This window comes from Electrona antarctica, assembly GCF_951216825.1.
Source record: "Electrona antarctica genome assembly, chromosome: 9".
NCBI classification, from domain to species: domain Eukaryota; kingdom Metazoa; phylum Chordata; class Actinopteri; order Myctophiformes; family Myctophidae; genus Electrona; species Electrona antarctica.
In genome coordinates, this window is record NC_136790.1 from 50,800,059 (window position 1) to 50,822,018 (window position 21,960).

The 21,960-nt window shown below is 44.4% G+C and overlaps 1 protein-coding gene across 1 annotated transcript in view; it reads left to right on the plus strand.

Moving 5' to 3' along the window:
- The window catches only part of hdac11 (histone deacetylase 11), a gene marked incomplete at its 3' end in the record, with an annotated part of 174,172 nt that extends 164,105 nt beyond the window's left edge, over positions 1 to 10,067 (plus strand). Inside the window, exons 8-9 of the mRNA XM_079509888.1 lie at positions 8,928 to 9,106; positions 9,822 to 10,067. Of these exons, the coding sequence (XP_079366014.1) occupies positions 8,928 to 9,106; positions 9,822 to 10,067 (425 nt within the window). The remainder of the gene's footprint in view (positions 1 to 8,927; positions 9,107 to 9,821) is intronic.
- Between the last annotated feature and the right edge of the window lie 11,893 nt (positions 10,068 to 21,960).

Genomic DNA, 21,960 nt, shown 5'->3' on the forward strand with positions numbered 1-21,960 from the left:
TGGGTGGTAGTTCCAGGCACCACAAAGGGTTAATCAGGTGCTGCACATACACAACTATTACTAGTTAATGCATATCTCTAGAAAACTATTTCACAAATCCAATACAGTGTTGACCCACATGGAAAGTCGAACCATATGCCATTATAAAACAAAGTACAGTCTCCTTCACCACCGTCATCAGAAAGACCAGGGTACCAGTACCTAAAAAAAAGTAGAAACGTTAATACTTTACAATACCTTCACAACAATGATTTTATCTGAATGTTTAGGTTTTTTTAATCATGACTTCAAATTATATTACATTATATATTTACGTACAAGTTAACTGGACAATGAAATAGACAACGGATACAGAGTAACTGTTGTATTATAGCCTTTGATACCATTTAGAAATGAATATGAAAGAGGAAATAATGTGAAATGTAGTTTGCTGAAAATAAATGTAGTTACAAATTTTTCTTTAACCCATTCTGGGCGGGAACCCCTTTTGGGGTTCTGTACAGTATGTACAGTATTAAAGAAATGTGATGCTGCTATATAAATATTTGTTTTTCAGTAAACTTAGGTCAGTATTTAGAAGACGTTTTTAGAATCGGCCTCAGTAGAATAATGAAGGTAAAGTCTTACGTTGTGGTCAGTGGTGTTCCATCCACCCACTTCCACACTCCTTCTGTCTCTCTGTCTGTCAATCCAAGCCACACCCACTTGTTTCTGCCAACGAGTCTGTCAACAAAGTCCTGGCCAGACAAGCAGCTGGTTACTGAACACCAATCACCACCTAATGTAAATCCATGTGATTCTAACAACAAAATATAATGTTAGACACTGTTTTTAATGTGATCAGATTAATGACAAAATGATGAACTACATGATATAAGAATGTATAAAAACTGTCTCACTGACCACAAAGAATCCTCTTCAGTTCAGTCAGGTTGTAATGTCTGGTCAGTAACTCATCATAACTAGTCTGCAACTGGCCTCTCTGTTCAGTCATGTCGTTAAGTCTGGTCAGTAACTGGTCAAAATGTAATTGTGTCCAATCTGTATTGTTAATACCGTATATTCGTATAACTTACTATACAGTCTGTATGGTAGAGTATGTTAATATAATATAATTGATATAATCTGTATGGTAGAGTATGTTAATCTCACTATAACTTTAGAGATTCAGAAAGTCATGGAATTTGTGTCTGTAGTCGCTGCTCGCGCCTCGGCGCCTGCACCAATTGATCTGAATGTTCACACGGGCATCGACCATTAGCTTATGCACGCCACCGCGAAGCCCTCCCTCTTGTGGCCAAGCCTAATTAACAGTGGATTGATTCTTCAGCCAGCATTTTTCAAATGTTTAATTTGTCTTTTTAATGCCAATAGAAAAATCCGCGATATACACACTATATCTCATTCTGACGGGGCAAGACCATAGTATTGGGACAATCAGTCCTGATGGTGGCGGTAACGTCACCATTTTGCCGATTCTGACCAAAAGGAGCGAGTGAACGATGACCACATCCGGTTAGGATCAAAATATCCGGCAGTAGCTTTGCTAGTGTGCCACAATGGAAGATGTCCGGAATGCTAAGCTATCATCGTCTTTTTCATAACTAAGTCAAATTAAGCTCTAATCAAGCCCAAAACATCGCATTTTACGCAGCGATGCATGCGCGATCACGCGCGTGCGCGATCGACCGTGCACGCGCGGATTTTCGGCCGGTTTTAGGAAGATTACATCGGCCGTTAGCAAAATTAGCTAAAAAATGCTAAATTTTGCGACAATAAGCTCCCGATTATTGGGAATCAATCGATTACGTCCATTACGTCATTGGCCATAAGGGATTTATTGATTTCATTACGTCAATTACGTCGTTGGCCATAAACCAGTTAATGCTGTTTATTAGCGGGTTTTTTGGAAACTCTGTTTAACTCTATGACCACAGTTTTCGCCATTACTGCCCATGCACGCACACCGTTGTCACGGTTACCAGGCATCCCCCAGCTCTTACGCTCATAGGCTGTAGACAGTGATACAGAGGACTTTAGAAAACATACATTAACCACTTCAACCCTATATATTTCGGCCATTTGAAAATAGCCGATCTACAAGCTCACAATGCGTCGCAACGCGACACATTTGAGGGCTTGTAGATCAGCTATTTTCACACTTCATACTTGTAGTACTTTAAGTACATTTTAATGCCGATACTTTTGTACTTTTACTCAAGTACATTTTCAATTCCGTACTTTTACTTGTAACGAAGTAGTTCTAAATTGCAGTATTGGTACTTTTACTTAAGTAAAACAATTGAGTACTTTTTCCACCACTGGTGGAGGGCCACTATGGACATCACTTTCCACTATGAATGTCATTTTCCATAGCAGTCGCACTCACATTGACGTGTGCACTCACTGCTCCAATCTACATTGTGCTAGCTATTGATGCTTACAGTGTCTGTACAATTGACGCGAAGGAGCACAGCGTCGCCTAATTTGCGATCTCACCACGGGTCGGAAAGTACATTATTTCAAGCAATTGTCACGCTGATAGACCGTACGAGCCAGGTGGAACAAATTTAACATTTCCCTCTCTATATGGCAATGAAGGAAGGGGGACTGTGCGTGTGCGTGTGCGTGTGCGTGTGCGTGTGTGTGTGTGTGTGTGTGTGTGTGTGCATGTGTGTGTGTGCGTGTGCACGCGCGTGCGTGCTTCGGGAATGCTTCGCACGCAGACCACCTGCCTAAAAAATAAACTAACATTTATTGAATTAACTTCCCAAGCTCAACAATTATCTCCCCCAGCCCCACAGTGAGTAGTGTCTCACCAGCTGTGCTCAATCAGATTCAACATCATTATTAACATGCAAGAACACAAGCACTCTTAACGGGTCTGGACTAGTACAATATAACTTATACACTCTTAACGGGTCTGGACTAGTACAATATAACTTATACAATTGGGGTGGTTGTGTTTTGTGTCCCTGCACTTCTATTGGGACATTTAGATCGTGTCAAAGGTCATGTGTCACCTAGATGCAATCTAGGTTGAATTTATCTAGATTGAATTCATCCCCCGAGCAAGCAGGGGGATTATCTCCCTCTCTGGTATTGGGGTTAGATCCGGCAATGGTAAAATAATAAATCGGTACAATTCAAATCCGTGGTAGAAGAGGAAAGTTACATAGTACACACCTGTGTGAACTGAGCGCCGAGCGGTGCAACATACATTTATTCTGTTATAGTTACTGTTAGTTAGTTAGTTAGAGTTTTTATTAAAGTGTCCTACATCACAAGATGCCCAGCCTGCACGGGCTTACAAGACACTCACAAAATTGTACATATATAATGATACATATACACAAATAGACAGTTACTCATGGATACATCGTTCTCCAACGTACATCGTTCTCTGCCATGCCTTCTCTATGAATTTTCCAAAAACAAAAACTTCATTACTGAACAACCAATTTAACATAAAACACTCAGACATCCAAAACAGATCTGTACTGTACTGTGCTCTGTACTGTACTTTGATTATTTTTAGAAAACATCTTTGAGAAATGACAGAGTTACCGTGTGGGGAGCCCCAGGGGGTCCGCAGAACATCTAGACCCCCAAGAACGCGCCCCGGGGGGCCGGCCTGGTTCCGGCGAGCCTTCCCGCGTCCGAAACGGTCGAGAAATGACAGAGTTACCGTGTTGCAGCTTTACGTGCTCGGACAGACACAGGAATATGTAGAGATTAGGGACACACATAGCTCCGTAATGGAGCGGAGGCACCGCAAAAAAGAAAAGAAAAAAAAACGTTCCTAAAATATCTGCGCCAGGAATGTGATTGGGCGTTGTCATGGTAACAGTGTCATGGTAACACGTCGTCATGGTAACATGCATATAGGCACCTGAGCTCCAGCTGACCGGAATCCTCCGTCATTTCCCTTGCTGAACACTCAGTAAATGAATCCTATGTACCGTAATTTCCCTTGTTGAACACTCAGTAAATTAATCCTATCTACCATCATTTCCCTTGCTGAACAACTGCATTGGCTTCCTGTCAAGTTTCGTATCAATATTATAAACTCCTACTTCTCACCTACAAATGTCAAAATGCCCTGGCTCCACAGTACCTCTCAGCCCTCCTTCATAAACCTCCTGTGACACGGAACCTGCGGTCCACAAACATGGACCTCCTCTCTGTCCCCAAGGCAGTCAAGCGAACCTTTGGGGACAGAGCGTTCAGTGTGGCAGCCCCCACCCTGTGGAACTCTCTTCCAATAGAGATTCGCCATGCTCCAACACTGGACTCTTTTAAGGCTGCCTTGAAAAGACACTTATTTTCTCAGGCTTATGGCATATAGTCTTTGATTGTTGTTGGTAATTTTGTAAAGCGTCCTTGGGTTCATGAAAGGCGCTATATAAATTCAAGCTATTATTATTATTATTGAACACTCAGTAAATGAATCCTATCTACCATCATTTCCCTTGCCGAACACTCAGTAAATGCTTGCATTACATTTGACCTCTCGTGTCACTTAATTGGATCCCTTTGCCTAAACTGGTGCTGATCTAAAAGGTCATGATGAGCTCGTAGATCAGCTACTTATTTCAGCGACACTGTGTGACAAAGTAGGGCATTAGTATACGATAAAAATGGGAAAAAAACACATAAACAAGTTGAAACATTGCACTCAGGTGGAGCCAACAGATGGGACAAAATGTTCCCACCGAAAAATCCAACCAGAAAATGTCAAAGTCACAGAGCAAAAAAATAACTTCACACCCTTAAAAACAAACTTGTGCATGTCAGTAGAAGAACAACGAACACACTGTATCTCACACTTTATCTCACACTTTGACCTGCTCCTCCACTCTGCTGTACTGTAAGTCACCCTAACTTACTGGCGCCAGGAAACTGTGTATGTCCAAAAACATTACTTTATTTTTTTACTTACATTTTTATCCCACGATTTTGTAACCCATTTTTTCTCACCCAGTGTCAATTATCTAATGTAATCCTGAGCTATACACACCCTCTGCCAACTTGGGGAGAGCAACGTACGGACTGACCTCATGCTTCCTTCTGTGCATGAGGAGTCCAAGCTGCTTCTTTTCACCTGACAGGGGAGAGTTTCCCCGGTTGGACGTGTAGCGCGTGGAAGGAACACGTTATTCCGACCAGTTCCTTTCCCCTCCATCAGGCGCCCCGGCTGGTCAGGGGGAGGCAGTTTAGAGACCAGTTCCTTTCCCCTCCATCAGGCGCCCCGGCTGGCCAGGGGGAGGCAGTTTAGAGACCAGTTCCTTTCCCCTCCATCAGGCGCCCCGGCTGGCCAGGGGGAGGCAGTTTAGAGACCAGTTCCTTTCCCCTCCACCAGGCGCCCCGGCTGGCCAGGGGGAGGCAGTTTAGAGACCAGTTCCTTTCCCCTCCATCAGGCGCCCCGGCTGGCCAGGGGGAGGCAGTTTAGAGACCAGTTCCTTTCCCCTCCATCAGGCGCCCCGGCTGGCCAGGGGGAGGCAGTTTAGAGACTAGTTCCTTTCCCCTCCATCAGGCGCCCCGGCTGGCCAGGGGGAGGCAGTATAGAGACCAGGATTAAACCATTACTTTAAGTGTTACCGGTATATTTAAAACAAAATAAATATATTTTCAATATATTTATTGAAATGTTGTGAATCAAGCTCTGCGTTGTGAGCTTGTAGATCCGCTATTTTCACCACTTTTACATGATACTCTTGTTCTGTATGATGACATCATAGGGCATTCATTTACCAAAAAACATGAAGTTCTAGAACTAGAAAGGTGTAATTCTGCAAAATTGCAAGTGTGGTTGTACTGAGACGAGTCACAATGAATACACTGGGAAGTGAATTCCATCTTGCCATTTATATGATACTAGTACTTACCCGTTCTGAATATATGAACAGCAAATGATGTTCAGTGTGGGTAATGCGATAATAGATCACATTACTGATAGGGGGGGAATAATTCTGATTCTAAATGAAGTTATTGAATATTTTCACTGTCGGTGTTGCACTTTTGTAGACGGTCCCTAACCGCTCAGCTAACCGTCTGCTGCCCATAGAGATGCATATAATCTATTAAACTCGGAGGTTGGCTTTGGTGTTTGTAATTAAAGCAGGGCACATTGAGGCTGGAGGACAGAGCTGTGCGGCGCTAGGTTCCTTGAGGCTGTCCGTGCGCCGTGACTCGTGGCATTTCGAGAAGGCGTCCTAAGCCAGGGGTTCTCAACGTTTTTGGCCGGGGACCCCCGGCAATGCTTTGGCAATGTCTCGGGACCACCGCCCCGCCCCCTCCCGCCCCCCAATATAAATTGACTGATACAATAACCTTAATAATAGAGACAATACACCATATAATAATAAATAAATACTGAAACCAGATATAATCATTAGGGAGGTGTATGCATGTACTATGTGCACCTACATTTCCATTTTCCAGCAATTCAGTTTTTTTTGGTTTTTTTTGAATAATTTGGGGACCCCCCCAAAATAATTTGGCGACCCCCCCCGAGGGGTCGCGACCCATGGGTTGAGAACCCCTGTCCTAAGCGAGCAGCAGTCTTGCTCTGTGCTAAGGAAGTGTACAGACAGAATGACAGACAGGTCAATTTAGTGTAGATATTGTGATGTCATGTGAAGCATGACAACAGCAGTGTGTGAAGCATAACCAAAAGCTTAACTTTTCTGTCGTGCCAAAGTTAACAAAAAGCAGGTTCACTTATCTGGCAAAAACTTCTAGGACCGAGAAGTGTGTTGCCTACAGCAATGGTTCCCAAGGTGCAAAGTGGGGTCCGGGGGAGTTCCACGGGGGGGGGGGGGGGGGGGGGGGTCCCCAGCTAAATGATATAGTTTGTAACCAAATGGACCCTTATGGGTCTGTAACTCTGAGAGTGTACAAATGGAACCAAATGGCCCAAATGGTCCATTTGGTTTGATTTTACAATATAAATTGGGGGTTCAGAGATAGAAATGACATTAAATGGGGGGTCCGTAGCCTAATTCATGTCAAACTGGGGGTCCTTGAAATTAAACGGGTTGAGAATCACTGCTAGAGCCGTAAGAATCTTCTCTTATGGGGTCCATATCTCTTCAAATGGGGGTCCGCAGGCTAATTAGTGTCAATTTTTGGGGTCCTTGACATGAAATAGTTTGGGAACCACTGGCCTACAGCAACCACACTAATAGGCCTATCTCACAGCCCCCTTTCCACGGCCACTTCCGGTAGATAGTGGTGTCATTTAACATTAGGCATTTACACTTTTTTTCTCTGGAGAATCTAAGTACATTTCCTAATGTTAAAATGTCAAAGACCGATAATAATATGAAGAAAACACAATGGTATAACAACTCAAATAAGTAGAATAAACCTTACCTTTACAAAACGGTAGTTTGTGGCTTGTGAAAATATCTCTTTTAACATGGAAGCCTATGGACCGCAAAAATAAATAACACCACTAGCTCCAAAAGGGGGCTTGGAAAGGGGGCGGGGAAATGCTGTGAGATAGGCCTATTCTGGAGATATGAGGTTTCTTCCTGCTGCTCACAACCATGCAGGACTGTCTGGTTGGTTTCAGATAAAGACTCACTCTCCTCCTATTAGACATAGGATAATAATCATCGGCGATCACTCGAAGCGAGACAATCATACTCGCTTCGAGTGATCGCCGATGATTAGACATGTGAATCAAGCACATTCATCATGGAATGCAGTCTTTTCCTGTCATTCCTCGTACTGTTTAAAAGGCCATTTGACTGCTCCTTCCTGACACATATAGTTCTGTCTGGATGAGAGGAATCAACGCCAGTGCTGGCTTATATTAATGTGAGCTCTTTTAACCCATTTTGGACTGAGGTCGATAAAAAAAAGGCTTCTAAATCCTAACATTCTTCTGAAAAACCCTATGTTTCTATGTCAGTGGTGCTCAACCTTTTTCATGTCAAGGACCCCCAGAATTATCTCTATTGGGCCACGGACCCCCATCTCAAAATATGTAGTTCCAGGGACCCCCCCAGAAGCAAATATTTTAGTTCAAAATGTTCTGAAATATATATTTAATGATTTGCGCCACATTTGAATGATTTTTCAAAAATAGCAGATCTACAAGCTCGTAGCGCGCCACTCGGTGGCGCGCTACGAGCTTGTAGATCTGCTATTTTTCAATAGCTAAATTATAACATAATGTTTAAAACACCAAAAGGTGTTCCCGCCCAAAATGTGTTAAGTGCTGCAGCACTACATGGGCACCAACCTTTCTGAGGGCCATAAACGGCATGCAGGGTAAAAGAGAAAGAAGACTCTTGTCAAAAGAAGAATTATTGAAACAATGGCTGCTGAAGTACTGATGAAACAGTGGAACGCGTTGGCAGCAACTCTTTTCGGCATGCAACTAAATCAGCCATTACGAAGACTAAATCAACTGAAATGATAATTTCAGATGACTGAAATATGATTTAAAACTAAATGTAATTTTATTCAAAAGACTACGACTCAAACTACCTAAACCAATTTGCTCTCTATATTCACACCAAAATAGGGTGCATTTTGCATCCCAAAACGCAGTTTATGGTTAAGGGACGCAATAAAACAACGACCTCTGCATCCACGGGATGCAGAGGTCGTTGTTTTATTTTTCTAGCTTTAGTTATAATGTGGTTATTCTTCTTCTGTTTTCTACATGAATATAACTACATTATAACCATGAAAAAATGAATGGGAGTTAAATGCTGCAATTTGTGAAAATGGCAAAAATATGATTCCTAACGTCGTTGAAGTGGGACTCATAAAATGTCCCTGGGACTCATCTAAAAAAGACCATCCCTGCATCCCAGGACTCATTACATTGAAAATCTATTTACATCACTGCACCAGTATATACGTTACTCTAGTAAACGTACTCTGTTACTGCGCTGTGTCCTTTATAGGGGCCATCCGGAGGAAAGTGGAGCTGGACTGGGGCACCGAAGACGCAGAGTATCTCCACAAGGTGGCGCTGCACACAGAGGGCGTGCTGAACGAGATGCGACCCGACGTCATCGTCTACAACGCCGGGACGGACATCCTGGACGGGGACCCTCTGGGAGGACTGTCCATCTCACCTCAGGTACTATAGGACCTCTGTCTGGAACTCTGGGAGGACTGTCCATCTCACCTGCGGACCCCCATCAGATTTTTACGGCTCTAGCCGTGATTCTCAACCAGTTTAATTTAAAGGACCCCCGGTTTGACATGAATTAGGCTACGGTCCCCCATTTAACAGTTTAGAGGCCCCAGACGGAGATCACCGTCAAGTTCATGGTCAAGTGCCCCAGACGGAGATTGATAATCGGGACGGAGATTAATGATATCAAAACCGATCGCATCGCTCCACAGCCTAGGAGCGCTTGTTGCCCAATCCTCGGTGTTGCACAACAGTGACACGTCATCGAAAATGTTCCCTGCCTGTTTAGCGGACGAAAACGAAAATCTTAAAACGTTCATAACTCGCGATCTAAATCATCCCGTCTAATTCTGAAAAATGATCCTGTGTTAGACGGCGCTCCGCTGTCCAGTCGCTAGTCGCGATAGATTTATTCTTACCTCCCGTTGTTGTCGATCGACTCTAGAGTGGTGTGGCTATTGTTAGCTGCTAACAGACATTCACAACAACTTCCGGTGCCCCGGTAAAAGTGGTCCGGGCGCTATAAATGATGGGCACATTTTATTAATGGATTAAATAGGTCCGGGCCATCAAGGTGTTAATGGCATTTGTCCTCTCCCTTCCCCTCCCCTCCCCCTTCCCTCCACATCTTCTCTCTTCCCCTCTCCTCTCCTCACAGGGTATAGTGAAGAGAGACGAGGTGGTGTTCCGCGCGGCCAGGAGTCGGTCTATCCCCATCCTGATGGTGACGTCGGGGGGCTACCAGAAGAAGACCGCCCGCATCATCGCCGACTCCATCCTCAACCTGCATCGGCAGCGTCTGATTGGACCAGAGGCCCTGGAGGAGGGGGAGGGGACCTCCACCCTCGTCAGCAGCATGATGAGGGGTCCGGTGTCGGCGGGCTCCGCACATAGCGCTGTGTGATGACCAGGCGGGGGGGGGGGGGGGGTCCCTGGGGGGTCCGTGGTAGAGGTGGAGCGCGGGTCTGCCCGGACGACGAGAGCCGTCTGGGTCCAAAATATTGTCCCTTGGGCGCGTGTCGGAACAGTCCCCCCCCCCCGGCATCTGAAGTGGACGGACCTGACGGACCTGTATGGACCTGTATGGACCCGTGAGAGAGGAACCAACGACCACGTTTTTTTTTTTTGGTTTGTTTTATTTTCCCCCTCCCCAATACAGTCGTTATGCCAATGAATTCCTCCCCACACACACACACACATTGATGTGTGTTGTCACTTGCTGTGCTGAAGAAAGAGAACTCTGCAGACAGCTGTTTTATTCTTCTAAAACACCGACATGCACAGACACGAGGCCAGCTGTGGCCGAAACGTCGCGTCTACGTGTACATGTCGGTGTTTTACAGTGGCGAGCACGCAGACATTAAGGCAGGTGCTCAAGTGAAAAAAGGGCACCTTGTGCAGCACATGGAACCGGCCGGTTGCCTTAATAGTGTGAGATTTATAGATTTTGGGGAATAAATAATATATTAGAAGCTTTTTTTTTTTTTATCAAGAGGGCACATTGCTGTCCAGAGGGCAAGGGCAGGTGGTGCTCTAGCACCCCCTAGTGTCTATCTGTGCACGCCACTGGTGTTTTTAAAGAATGAAACACTGTGAAACTGAAGCTGTTGTGCGGGCTTCTCTTTCTTCTTCACCAAGGGACTGGATGTGCGCAACCTAGGGCATTCACTTCTAGTCATTTTTACTAGTTGACTAGTTGCCTAGTTTACTAGTCGACTAGTCGACTAGTTGTTTACCTATTATGTAAAAAAAAGAAACTTTTCTTTTTTTCTTTTTTTTTTTAAATACATATTTGTACATTTAAAAACTGTGTACATTGGTGACAATCTACCTGATCTTGAGGCCTACACAATCGGGGAAAAAAAAAAAAAAAACTAGTCAACTAGTACCAACAAGGTCGACTAGTGGATTTACTAGTCGACTAGTAAACTAGTCGACTAGTTGCTTAATGCCCTAGCGCAACCCACTAGTCACTTTATGCTGTGCTTTCATATCCTACTGACTCACCTGCCAGTGAGGAGCCTCCACCGGGAGGACGTATGTATGGAGCCAGTCCGTCCTACTCCGCCCGCCCAACACTCCCTGCTGACAGGCTCTGCCCCCAGCCTGTAGGAGTATATACAGTACGTCACTGCACTGTATACTCCTATACAGGCTGCAGGCTTCCCTCCCCCAAACACATACGGGCCAATTGTCTTTTGACCTTCGGTTTGAAAATGATTTGTAATCCGATCCGGAAATCCATATTGTCGCTTAACCAATGACGACATTTCTCATCATCTATCACTTTGTCCACATTGCCAAAGATGAGAATCTCGTTTTTTTTTTAAATTTCTATTGATGAAGTTACATTGCGCCTCGTCGCTTCCGTCTAAATTACCCCTTGGTTGCTAGGCGATGCGCTGCAACTCCTGTCTCCACAGAGCTCTGTCTGTGACCGAGACCATGGAGTTGTTCCCATACCGATACCAGCATCAGTAAAGCTGTCCATACTGTCTAAGGCAGGGGTTCTCAACGTTTTTGGCCGGGGACCCCCGAAAATGCTTTGGCAACGTCTCGGGACCCCCGCCCTGCCCCCTCCCGACCCCCAATATAAATTGACTGCTACAATAACCTTAAACCATTTTGGGCGGGAACCCCTTTTGGTGTTTAAGCATTGTTATAATTTAGCTATTTAAAAATAGCAGATCTACAAGTTCATAGCGCGCCACCGAGTGGCGCGCTACGAGCTTGTAGGTCTGCTATTTTTTTTTTTTTTTTTAAATAATTTGTGGACCCCCTAAAATAATTTGGCGACCCCCCGAGGGGTCGCGACCCACGGGTTGAGAACCCCTGGTCTAAGGTGCTGGTATCGGTACAGCCGAGTAGGCCAGTCTATGCCATTCCGATACCATGTAATTGTAACTTATCACATGTTGAGATTTAATTTACACTCATATTCAGTGGTGGAAAGTAACTAAGTACATTTACTTTAGTACTGTACTTAAGTACAATTTTGAGGTATTTGTACTTTACCTGAGTATTTCCAATTTCCAGTACTTTTACTTCTACTCCACTACATCTCAGAGCCAAAATTTGTACTTTTACTTCACTACAATTATTTGAAAACTTTAGTTACTAGTTACTTTGGCGATTTATTACATTTTGATTAGAAAACATAAATTAACCACTTCAACCCTATACATTTCGGCCATTTGAAAATAGCATATCTACAAGCTACATTTTCAATTCTGTACTTTTAACTGTAACAAAGTAGTTGGAAATTGCAGTATTGGTACATAAAGTAAAACAATTGAGTACTTTTTCCACCACTGCTCATATTTTGAATTGACGTTGCACTACTGTTTTATATTCTTACTGTGCAATTTACATTATTATTTTACTAACCTGGAGCTGCACTTTAAATAATGCATTTTCAAGGACCCCTCTTGAGAGTGTACAAAATGGAAACCAAATTGATGCATGCGTAAGGGTCCATTTGTACACTCTCGGGGTTACTGGGTCTCTTTTGAACCCTGCCAATGACCCCTGAGGGTCCCTGAGGGACCCTGGACCGCACTTTGAGAACCATTGTCTAAAGGCCTATTCATAGTCTGGATTCTCGGTGGTGAGGTGACCACCGAACTACAACATGACGTCACGAGCCGCGGTGAAGAGCAAACCACCGCCACCGCTCCAGCCCTTCTCTCTGTTTTTACTCACCACCGCTCAACGTTATTTCAGCTCCGGTGGTCACCTCACCACCGGAGCTGTGGTCACCTCACCACCGGAGCTGTGGTCACCTCACCACCGGAGTGGTGGTCACCTCACCACCGAAAATCCAGACTATGAATGAGCCTTTAGATTGTGGTGGGTATCGGAATCGGTATAGGGAAGGAGAAAATGACATCGGTACATCTAACTAGGGATGTCCCGATCGCATTTTATTTGCTCCTGATCCGATTCCGATCATTTTATTTTCCCGATATCGATTTTCCCGATCCGATATTTACATTTACACTTATGCCATATCACAACTGTACAATATCCAAAATCACAGACAATATCCAGTCTAATATCACGATATGGATGTAATATTGATACTAGGGATGTCCCGACTCCCGATCATGTTTTATTTGCTCGCGATCCGATTCCGATCATTTTAAAATGACGTGATCTGCCCTCTGATTTCCGATCACGTGATGGGATCGGGACGACCTTACATCTAACTGAGGCGGTGGGAGGTGACACCAAGCCCCCAGTAAGGCTATCCAACGTTGAAGCTGCCACTACCTACTGGCGAAAAGAGGAACTGCAGCACTTTCATGGAGGTGGACGGACGTTCATGACGTCATGTTTGACGTTTGAGGTCCGGGCTTTGAGGTCCGGGCTTAACTTCCGCTCACTCGAGCCATTGAGTTATAAGTATACTTCTTGCAGTTTTCCGGGTGCTTCAAAACGCCACTGAGCAACTTCCATCGAAATGAATAGCTTGGGGGCGGGGCTAGCGCTCCGGTTCTGTCTCTATCCTTTATAGCTCTATGGGTTCCTTCAGTGTACGAGCATCCAAGCCGCTTCTTTGACCCGGGGTGACCCGTGCCACCCTCTAGTCTAAGGGCTCTTTACACAGAACCCAACCCTGGGTTTAGGACACTTTCTTGATGTAGGCCCCCGAGGACCATAGATATTTAAAAAACAAATAGATGCCTCATTGGCCGCTGCAGTTCGATGGTAGCCTGGCTAATAAGCCAGACTCAAATCACACTGTCGTGTGGTGTTTGAGTCTGGAGATGCTGTGTATGGATCTGGTTTCCCGGGGGGCGGGTTCAAACATTTTCTCTTTGACGCAATTGGTTAGCGCTACTGTCAGTCAAAGGTCTCAAGCATTGAACGTCAATGTACCAAAGCCCGCCCATATTGCATACCGTGTCCCGATTGGCCACACCAGTTCTCTGGTGTAGGAAATGGGCGTACAATTGAGCCTCTCCAGACTGTAATCCGCCGGCAGGCAATTTTTTTTGCCAACGGCTGATTCGGTCTGGCTTATTAGCCAGGCTAGTTCGATGGAGCGATGTGTGTGCAAAAGGGTGTGCAGAAGTGCGCAGGAAGTGCTGAAGTGAAGGCACGCTGCGTCGCTGCCCAAGTGACGTCACTCATGCGACTCCTCCATGTCTCTCGCTGCCACTCAAGTGACTACTGGCCAATCACAGCATGTCATTTCCGGGATGCTTCCGCTATGCTTTGCAAGGAATCTCTGGAAAGCCTTGCCCCCTTTATGCTGATGACGACCAGAGTGAGCTTGGCACCATTGGTGTGTGAATGTGGGAAGTGAGGACACTGGCGTCGACCACTTCACCTCCCAATGTATGAATGAATGAACGCGCTATAAAAATGCAATTCATTATTATTATTATTAAAGGAGCATTCAGTGATTTGGCTGATTTGGGGGGAAAAAACAGTCCGCCCCGGTAACAAGATGTGCACATGCACGCACTACAGTAGTGGGGGGGACATGCGACAGGCCAACAGCACGCACACCAATGCCCGCCCCCCGCTCGATCATGATTGGCGGAAGGCCCCTCCCTATCCTGATTGGATGACGGCTGGGCCACCTAGCCAAAAATGAAACCTAAGGTTTGTTGACCCCAGGGGTTAACTGGGGACAGGGAGGAACTCCTTGTATGGTCAGCACACTCTATAGTAGGGAGGATTATCACAACAAAACAAAAAAATATTTGAATTAAGTGAAATCACTGAATATACCTTTCAATGGACCCTTTGCGGGTCTTTAACTCTGAGAGTGTACACACATTGTAACCACATGGCCCTTTGCTATGATGCAATGCATACAGTTAGAGATAAAGGGAAAACTTACAATAAACAATAAAACCATCCCAGGAACTTCTGGAAACCATACCCTGGAAATTCAGGTTCAGGTTATGAAAGGTTCTACAATTTAGAATTACAGTGTACTATTTTTGGCCGTTAGCAGACGCTCTGAGCGATTTACAGTATAGGCAAGTTAAACACGAGGAAGATCAAATGCATAGAAATAGTAGGATCTAGGAGTCTAAACAGTATAATGTGAAAATATTAATAATCCGTACATTGAAACTATAAATAACATATGGATGCCAGTTCTATACATGAACCTGGCATCTGTCTACATAACATCTACAACAACAGCTATCTAAATTAAAATTTATTTTAGCCTTTTATAAGCCTGCAAGGCTGTCAAGGCTAGGACAAGTGCTACGGGCTAAGGTGGAAGGGCTGTGAGTCTTGTTAACTCTTCATAGTGGGGAAAAATAGCCATGAGAAAACGAAGCCTTAAAATGTCTAATGAATTACTATTTTAAATGTGATGTTATGTCGGAAAACGTTTGAATGAGGGGCGCTTCCATCTCAGGAAATGTCACGATTTGATGTGAGGAAAGGCACTATAAGGACATGTAATACATTTATTGTATGGAATTATGCATTAAGGACATAATGTACAAATGTGCAAACATGTGTTTGTGGTCAGAAGGGCCGTGTGCATCTTCAGAGCATGTCTATTTTAATGATCAGTAAAATGATGTAACAGTTTTCATTAACTGACCTCATCGGTATCAATACGAAATGTTCAATGTTTATAAATGACATTGTATATATGTTATGATTGATTGATTGATTGATTGATGGATTGATTGATTGAATACTTTATTAACACGTGTGTTAATTAACAGTGCATGTAGTACAGTCAAAAGCTATGCTAACGAGGAATAGCACAAAAAGTCCCAGGCGACTTGTTTCCATTGTGGTCCATTGACTCATTAAAAATAATAACACAACATCTTAGTGTTTTGTCAATTATTTGGGGTCCCACTTGTAATACCCTCAGCTGGTCTAAATCAGTGGGTTTGCAAACACATTTCGCTCGGGTCGTGATCCCTGTAAATACCTTTATCCCATCCTCGGAACCCCTGAATTACATGATTTATTACAGCGCCTTACATTTATGTCATATTGGTATGTATGAACTTGAAAAGAGAAAGAGAGGTCGCACAGCTCAAACTTTTATTTACCCATTTAGACCTACGTTGCATTCTACAAAATGTCTTCTAAATCATGTTTCTATGTCAGTGGTGCTCAAAGTATTTCATATCAAGGACCCCAGAAATTAAATGTAATTGGCTGCCAACCCCCATTTGAAAATATGTAGTTCCATGGACGATTTTTCAAAAATAGCAGACCTACAAGCTCGTAGCGCGGCACCGACGAGCTTGTAGATCTGCTATTTTACCAATAGCTAAAGTACAACATAATGCTTAAAACACCAAAAGGGGTTCCCGCCCAGAATGGGTTAAACCAAAATGCCTTCTTCAGGGTAAGGTTCTCAAAGGTTTCATGACATAAATTTACATTTTCTTGTATTTTTTCTTTTTATGACCTCAATTACACCCACCCGACCTGAACTTTGAACATTGAGGAAAACATTTGAGGAAAACGGGCGAAACAGTGAAAACACAAAGGAATCTGCTGGCAGATTCCTATGTTATATATGGGATTTGTGGACTCTTACCTCACATCCACAGGAAAATCACAGCACTTGTTTGAGCCAGAAAACCCCAGACCACAGAAAATCTATACTGAATGTGAAGCCCTACAAAATAAATAAAACATTTATGTCACAATCCCTTTAATACCCTGAAGAAGGCATTTTGTTGCCAAAACGTTGGTTTAATCAAAGGTTCTTGCATCGTGACTGAGCTGTGCGACCTCTCTTTCTTTTCTCAAGTTGTATCACCGCGGTCTGCACCTCGGTCCCACTATTGGTGTGCATGCACTCCTACCTCTTGGTAAGTAGGCTATGTAAATATATATAATACCGCCTAAGATACAATAAATTATATCTATATATCTATATATCTAATCTATATATTAAATGTTATCCCTGCCAACCTGGGGAGAGCAACGGACTGACCTCATGCTTCCTTCTATGCATGAGGACCTGACAGGGGGAGTTTCCCTGGGTGGACGTAGCGAGTGGAAGGAACACGTTATTCCAACCAGTTCCTTTTTCTCTTTTCACGAGAGGAACTGAAGAGAATATCCCGTTTCCATTAAAACCAATTGAGAATAAATAACTATACTTGAACCCCAGCATCGCTATTCTGGGGAGAACATTCGACACCTACAAACTTGTGAGCTTGTACCCATAGTGATGATCTCATAGTGATGATGTCATGGTGTAGTCAATTTGCTAAAAAAAAAAAGGACAGCCTGCACAAACCTGCATTTATAGCCTTGCACTGCGACAGTTTATGGTGTGTTTGTGTGATGTCAGACCTCAGCTTCTGGTCAGCCTACATAAGATGCAACTTGTCTTTAGCCTTTCACTTCATCTCAGTGTGATCTATGGAAGTTTTAATGTCCCAAACCCACAGAGGAACCTAGAAATCTCATCCCCCACCACAGTCCATTTATATAGCTGCATTTGATGATGGAAGGAAGGAGTGAGCCCCGTTTTTTCCAGACGCAGGTCTCATGTTCCGAGTGTCCATATCCCTGTGCCTCCACCTTCCTCCATGAACCTATGAAGAGGAGCCACAACGACCTTCACGGCCAAACACTGAGGAATGAACAGATCGCCTCAGCAGCATGTCAGAAAACGTACTGCTCCGTAACCAGCCAGACACAAAGACACACAGATGAACCCAATCAACCGAGTTACACTGGAAAAACCTTCACCTCTCAACAGTGTGACAGGAGTTTCAACACATCAAGTAGTCTGCACATACACCAGCGTATCCACACAGGAGAAAAACCATACCGCTGTCAACAGTGTGACAAGAGTTTCAATGCGATAAGTGGCTTGAAGAGACACCAGTTTATGCACACTGGAGAGAAGCCGTACCAATGTAAACAGTGTGACATGAGTTTCAATCGGCTAGATAATCTGCAGATGCACCAGCATATCCACACTGGAGAAAAACCATACCACTGTAAACAGTGTCACAAGATTTTCAGTAGGTTAGGTAATCTGCAGACACACCAGCGTATCCACACTGGAGAAAAACCTTACCAATGTAAACAGTGTGGCAAGAGTTTCAGTATGTCAGGTGATCTGAGGAAACACGAGCGTATCCACACAGGGGAAAAACCATTCCACTGTAAACAGTGTGACTATAGTTGCCGTCAGTTATGCAATCTGAAGACACACCTGCGTCTCCACACTGGAGAAAAACCATACCGCTGTAAACAGTGTGACTATAGTTGCCGTCAGTTATGCTATCTGAAGACACACCTGCGTCTCCACACTGGAGAAAAACCATACCGCTGTAAGCAGTGTGACAAGAGTTTTAATGAGTCAAGTTCCTTGAAGAGACACCATTGTACCGGACCCACGGTTGGCCAGAACCGCCCCAAAAGGGCCTCTGTCCGTCCTTTCTATAAGGCCCCTACCCAGTGTCCATATATGGAGCTGGCCTGTCCTGACATCATTCTGACGTCTGCATAGACTCCATATTTGGGCATGCCTGACAAAGAACTCCATATATGGGCATAAAAGGAACACAGACATAATATCTGCATGGGGCATGCATTTCCAATCGTTCCAAGTAGGCCAGTGCCCAACGGGCACCGCTCTAGTATATCTATAAATGTGCCAAGTCTCTGTACGTCCGTACGTACGTGTGTAATCCACGTAACTCGGAACCGTTCTCCCCACCGATTTCAAATTCAACACACGCATTCCACACCCCCACGTAAGTGCAGTGCTCTGTGTCGAGTCGGGCAGACCCACGGTTGTACAGAACCGGCCTCTGTCATCATCATGTCAACTTTCTTTGTACTGTATTGTTCTGAAGCCTTTTGAGGAGAACAGGCGAAATAGTGAAAACAGTGACATCTGCTGGCACATTCCTATGTCATATATGGGATTTGTATAGACTCTTACCTCACAATCCACAGGAAAATCAAACCACTTGTTTGAGCCAGAAAACCCAGACCACAGAGAATCTGTTTAGGGTGCAATTGAGCTCAAAAACAAAAAAAAACGGTATTTCACAAACCCTTTAATAACCTGAAGAAAGCATTTTGTTGCCAAAACGTTGGTTTAATCAAAGGTTCTTGCATCGTGACTGAGCTGTGCGACCTCTCTTTCTTTTCTCAAGTTGTATCTCCCGCGGTCTGCACCTCGGTCCCACTATTGGTGTGCATGCACTCCTACCTCTTGGTAAGTAGGCTATTAAATATGTAAATATTACCACCTAAGATACAATATGTCACGAGAGGAACTTTTTTTAACTTTAATTTTATCCCATTATATGCCAACCTGGGGAGAGCAACGGACTGACCTCATGCTTCCTTCTATGCATGAGGAGTCCAAGCCGCTTCTTTTCACCTGACAGGGGGGAGTTTCCGTGGTTGGACGTAGCGCGTGGAAGGAACACGTTATTCTTCTTCTTCTTCTTTGAGTTTTATGGCGGGTTGCTACCAGGTTACTACCATAAGGTGTATACCGCCACCGACTGGACTGGAGAATTAAACTCCAAGATGGTGCAATATAATGAATAATATAAACAAAAAAAGAAAAGAGTCCACCCAAAGTACTCCCCTTCCATTTCTGACCATACATCCCAGACCCTGAGACCTGAGATGATGTGCAACCTTCCCTTAACGTAATGTCCAAGTCTTCTCCAGTGACATCCAGTATATCCAGGAATCTTTTAGCCGCTTCCAATATCATCTTGATCCTCTCTGATTTGGTCTGAATATCTACCGCACAATTGATGACCATTGCGACGAACGCCAAAAATCTCTTCTTGTCCATGCAAATGTTTGTATCCGTTGTATTGCTTTTCCTCTCCGTTTCCTGCTGTACTTCCCTCTCAGTGTTGTTGTTCTTCTCTACCTTTTTTACCGCTTCGGCATATGACAGTCCCTTCCTGTCTTCTGTCCTAACCCTGCTCACCTTCACCTCTTTCTCTCTCCTGGGGCATCGAGCTGATCCCGCAAAATGTTTCCCACCACAGTGAACACACTTTGCTTTCTCGTGCCTTTCTTCACAGTCCTCCTTGCACTTTTCATCTCCACACCTCCCACATCTTCTCTTTTCCCTGCACACTGAAGCTACGTGCCCGTATGCTTGACAGCAAAAGCACCTGAGAGGTGCTCTTTCATATGGTCTGACTCTGTAGCATATGTACTCGAGGAGCACACTCTGTGGTACACTACTCCCTGTAAACGAGATACAGACGGATTGGCTCTCTTCTCTTCTCCCGTCTCTGAATCGTGTCAGCCTCTTTGCATCACACACTCCTTCAACTTCCATGGCAAACTCGTTTACATCGACATGCAGTGGGACGCCGCTTATCACTCCCTTGCTTTCTTTCTCTCCCAGGCGAAATACAATTACTGGGCACTTCCTAATAGGAAGTGCCCAGTAATTGAGGCAGCCTTATGGATAGAGTCATATAGGAAGTTCCTATATGACTCTATCCATAAGGCTGCCTCCATCTGGTCCCAGCATCACTCCCAAACTTCCGCCGTAGTCTGAAAACCCACCTTTTCAGACTCCATCATGGCCCACTTATCCTACCCCCTTAGATAGCACTTTTTAGACTTAGATAGCATTTGAAACAGACATATAGCATGTCATGTAGACAGCACAATAATTGCATTGTATGTAGTCATAGCACCTCATAGTACATATGTATAGCATAGTATAGTATATATGTATAGTTTATATGTATAGTGTTGTGTTGTTGTGTTTTGTGTTTAATCCACTGTCAGTGTTTTTCAGTGCTGTATGATGATTGGAGGGTGGATTGGAGGAGTGGCTGGAGACACCTGGGCCTCATTTTCAATCAGCCAGCCACCAGTATAAAAACCTGGGAGAAGCTCCTCGTCAGGCTTGCCATCCGTCACCTGTGCTGCTGAACCCAGTCTGTAGCTAGGGTAGTGTCTGTAGGCTGTGTGCCTCACCTGCTTAGTTTGAGGTTTCTTTATTTACTGTGTGTTTAAAGAACAGACCAACCTAGTAATCTTTGTATGCAAACTGCTGTCAAAGTATCCCAAACCCTTTTCCTGTGTCATAAGAATTAAGGGAAGCTGTATGGTAAGGGTGTGCTGCTATTTTCTTTCGTTGCCCCAGTTTTGGCCCATTGTTTCTGTTTAGTCAGGGAGCCTAGAGTGTAATTTTCTTTTTGGTGTAGTTTAGGATTGTTTCTTTTCTAGGTAGGGTTGGGGGGGGGGGTTGTTTGTTATTTTAGCATTAGCCACCCTGATGATATATATACATGCTTGCCCTATCTTCTAGCTACTGTGAAATTATTTTCTCAATAAGTGTACACATTTTTGCCTGAACTGGTTTGTGATCCTTGACAGCCACACACATATATTACTCCTTTGGAGCCAAGACCCCACATAGGGTCATAAGGTCGTAATATATTTGGGGGCTCGTCCGGGATCAGCAGCAGGTGTTAACAGGTGTTCGGATGGTAAAATGGCACAATTCGACTTAAAGTTTTTTCGAAGTGATCCTACTTTTGAAAAGTTGAACATGTGCAGGACAGCAGACTTACACATAGTTGCTGACCATTTTGGGGCACAGGCAGCTCGCCCTCTTTTAAAAGCTGAGCTGAAGGCCATTGTGTTGGCACAGCTGGTGGCTAATGGGCTCATTGTGTTGCCGCCTGTGCCTGAACCTCCTCAGGTGGAGGAGGGTGATGTGGGTGGTGGGGCTGAACAAGCTCAGGTTGAACCTCCTCAGGTGGAGGGGGGTGCTCAAAGTGGGGCAGTATCACCCCTGTCTGTGGGTTCCTCTTTGGGGG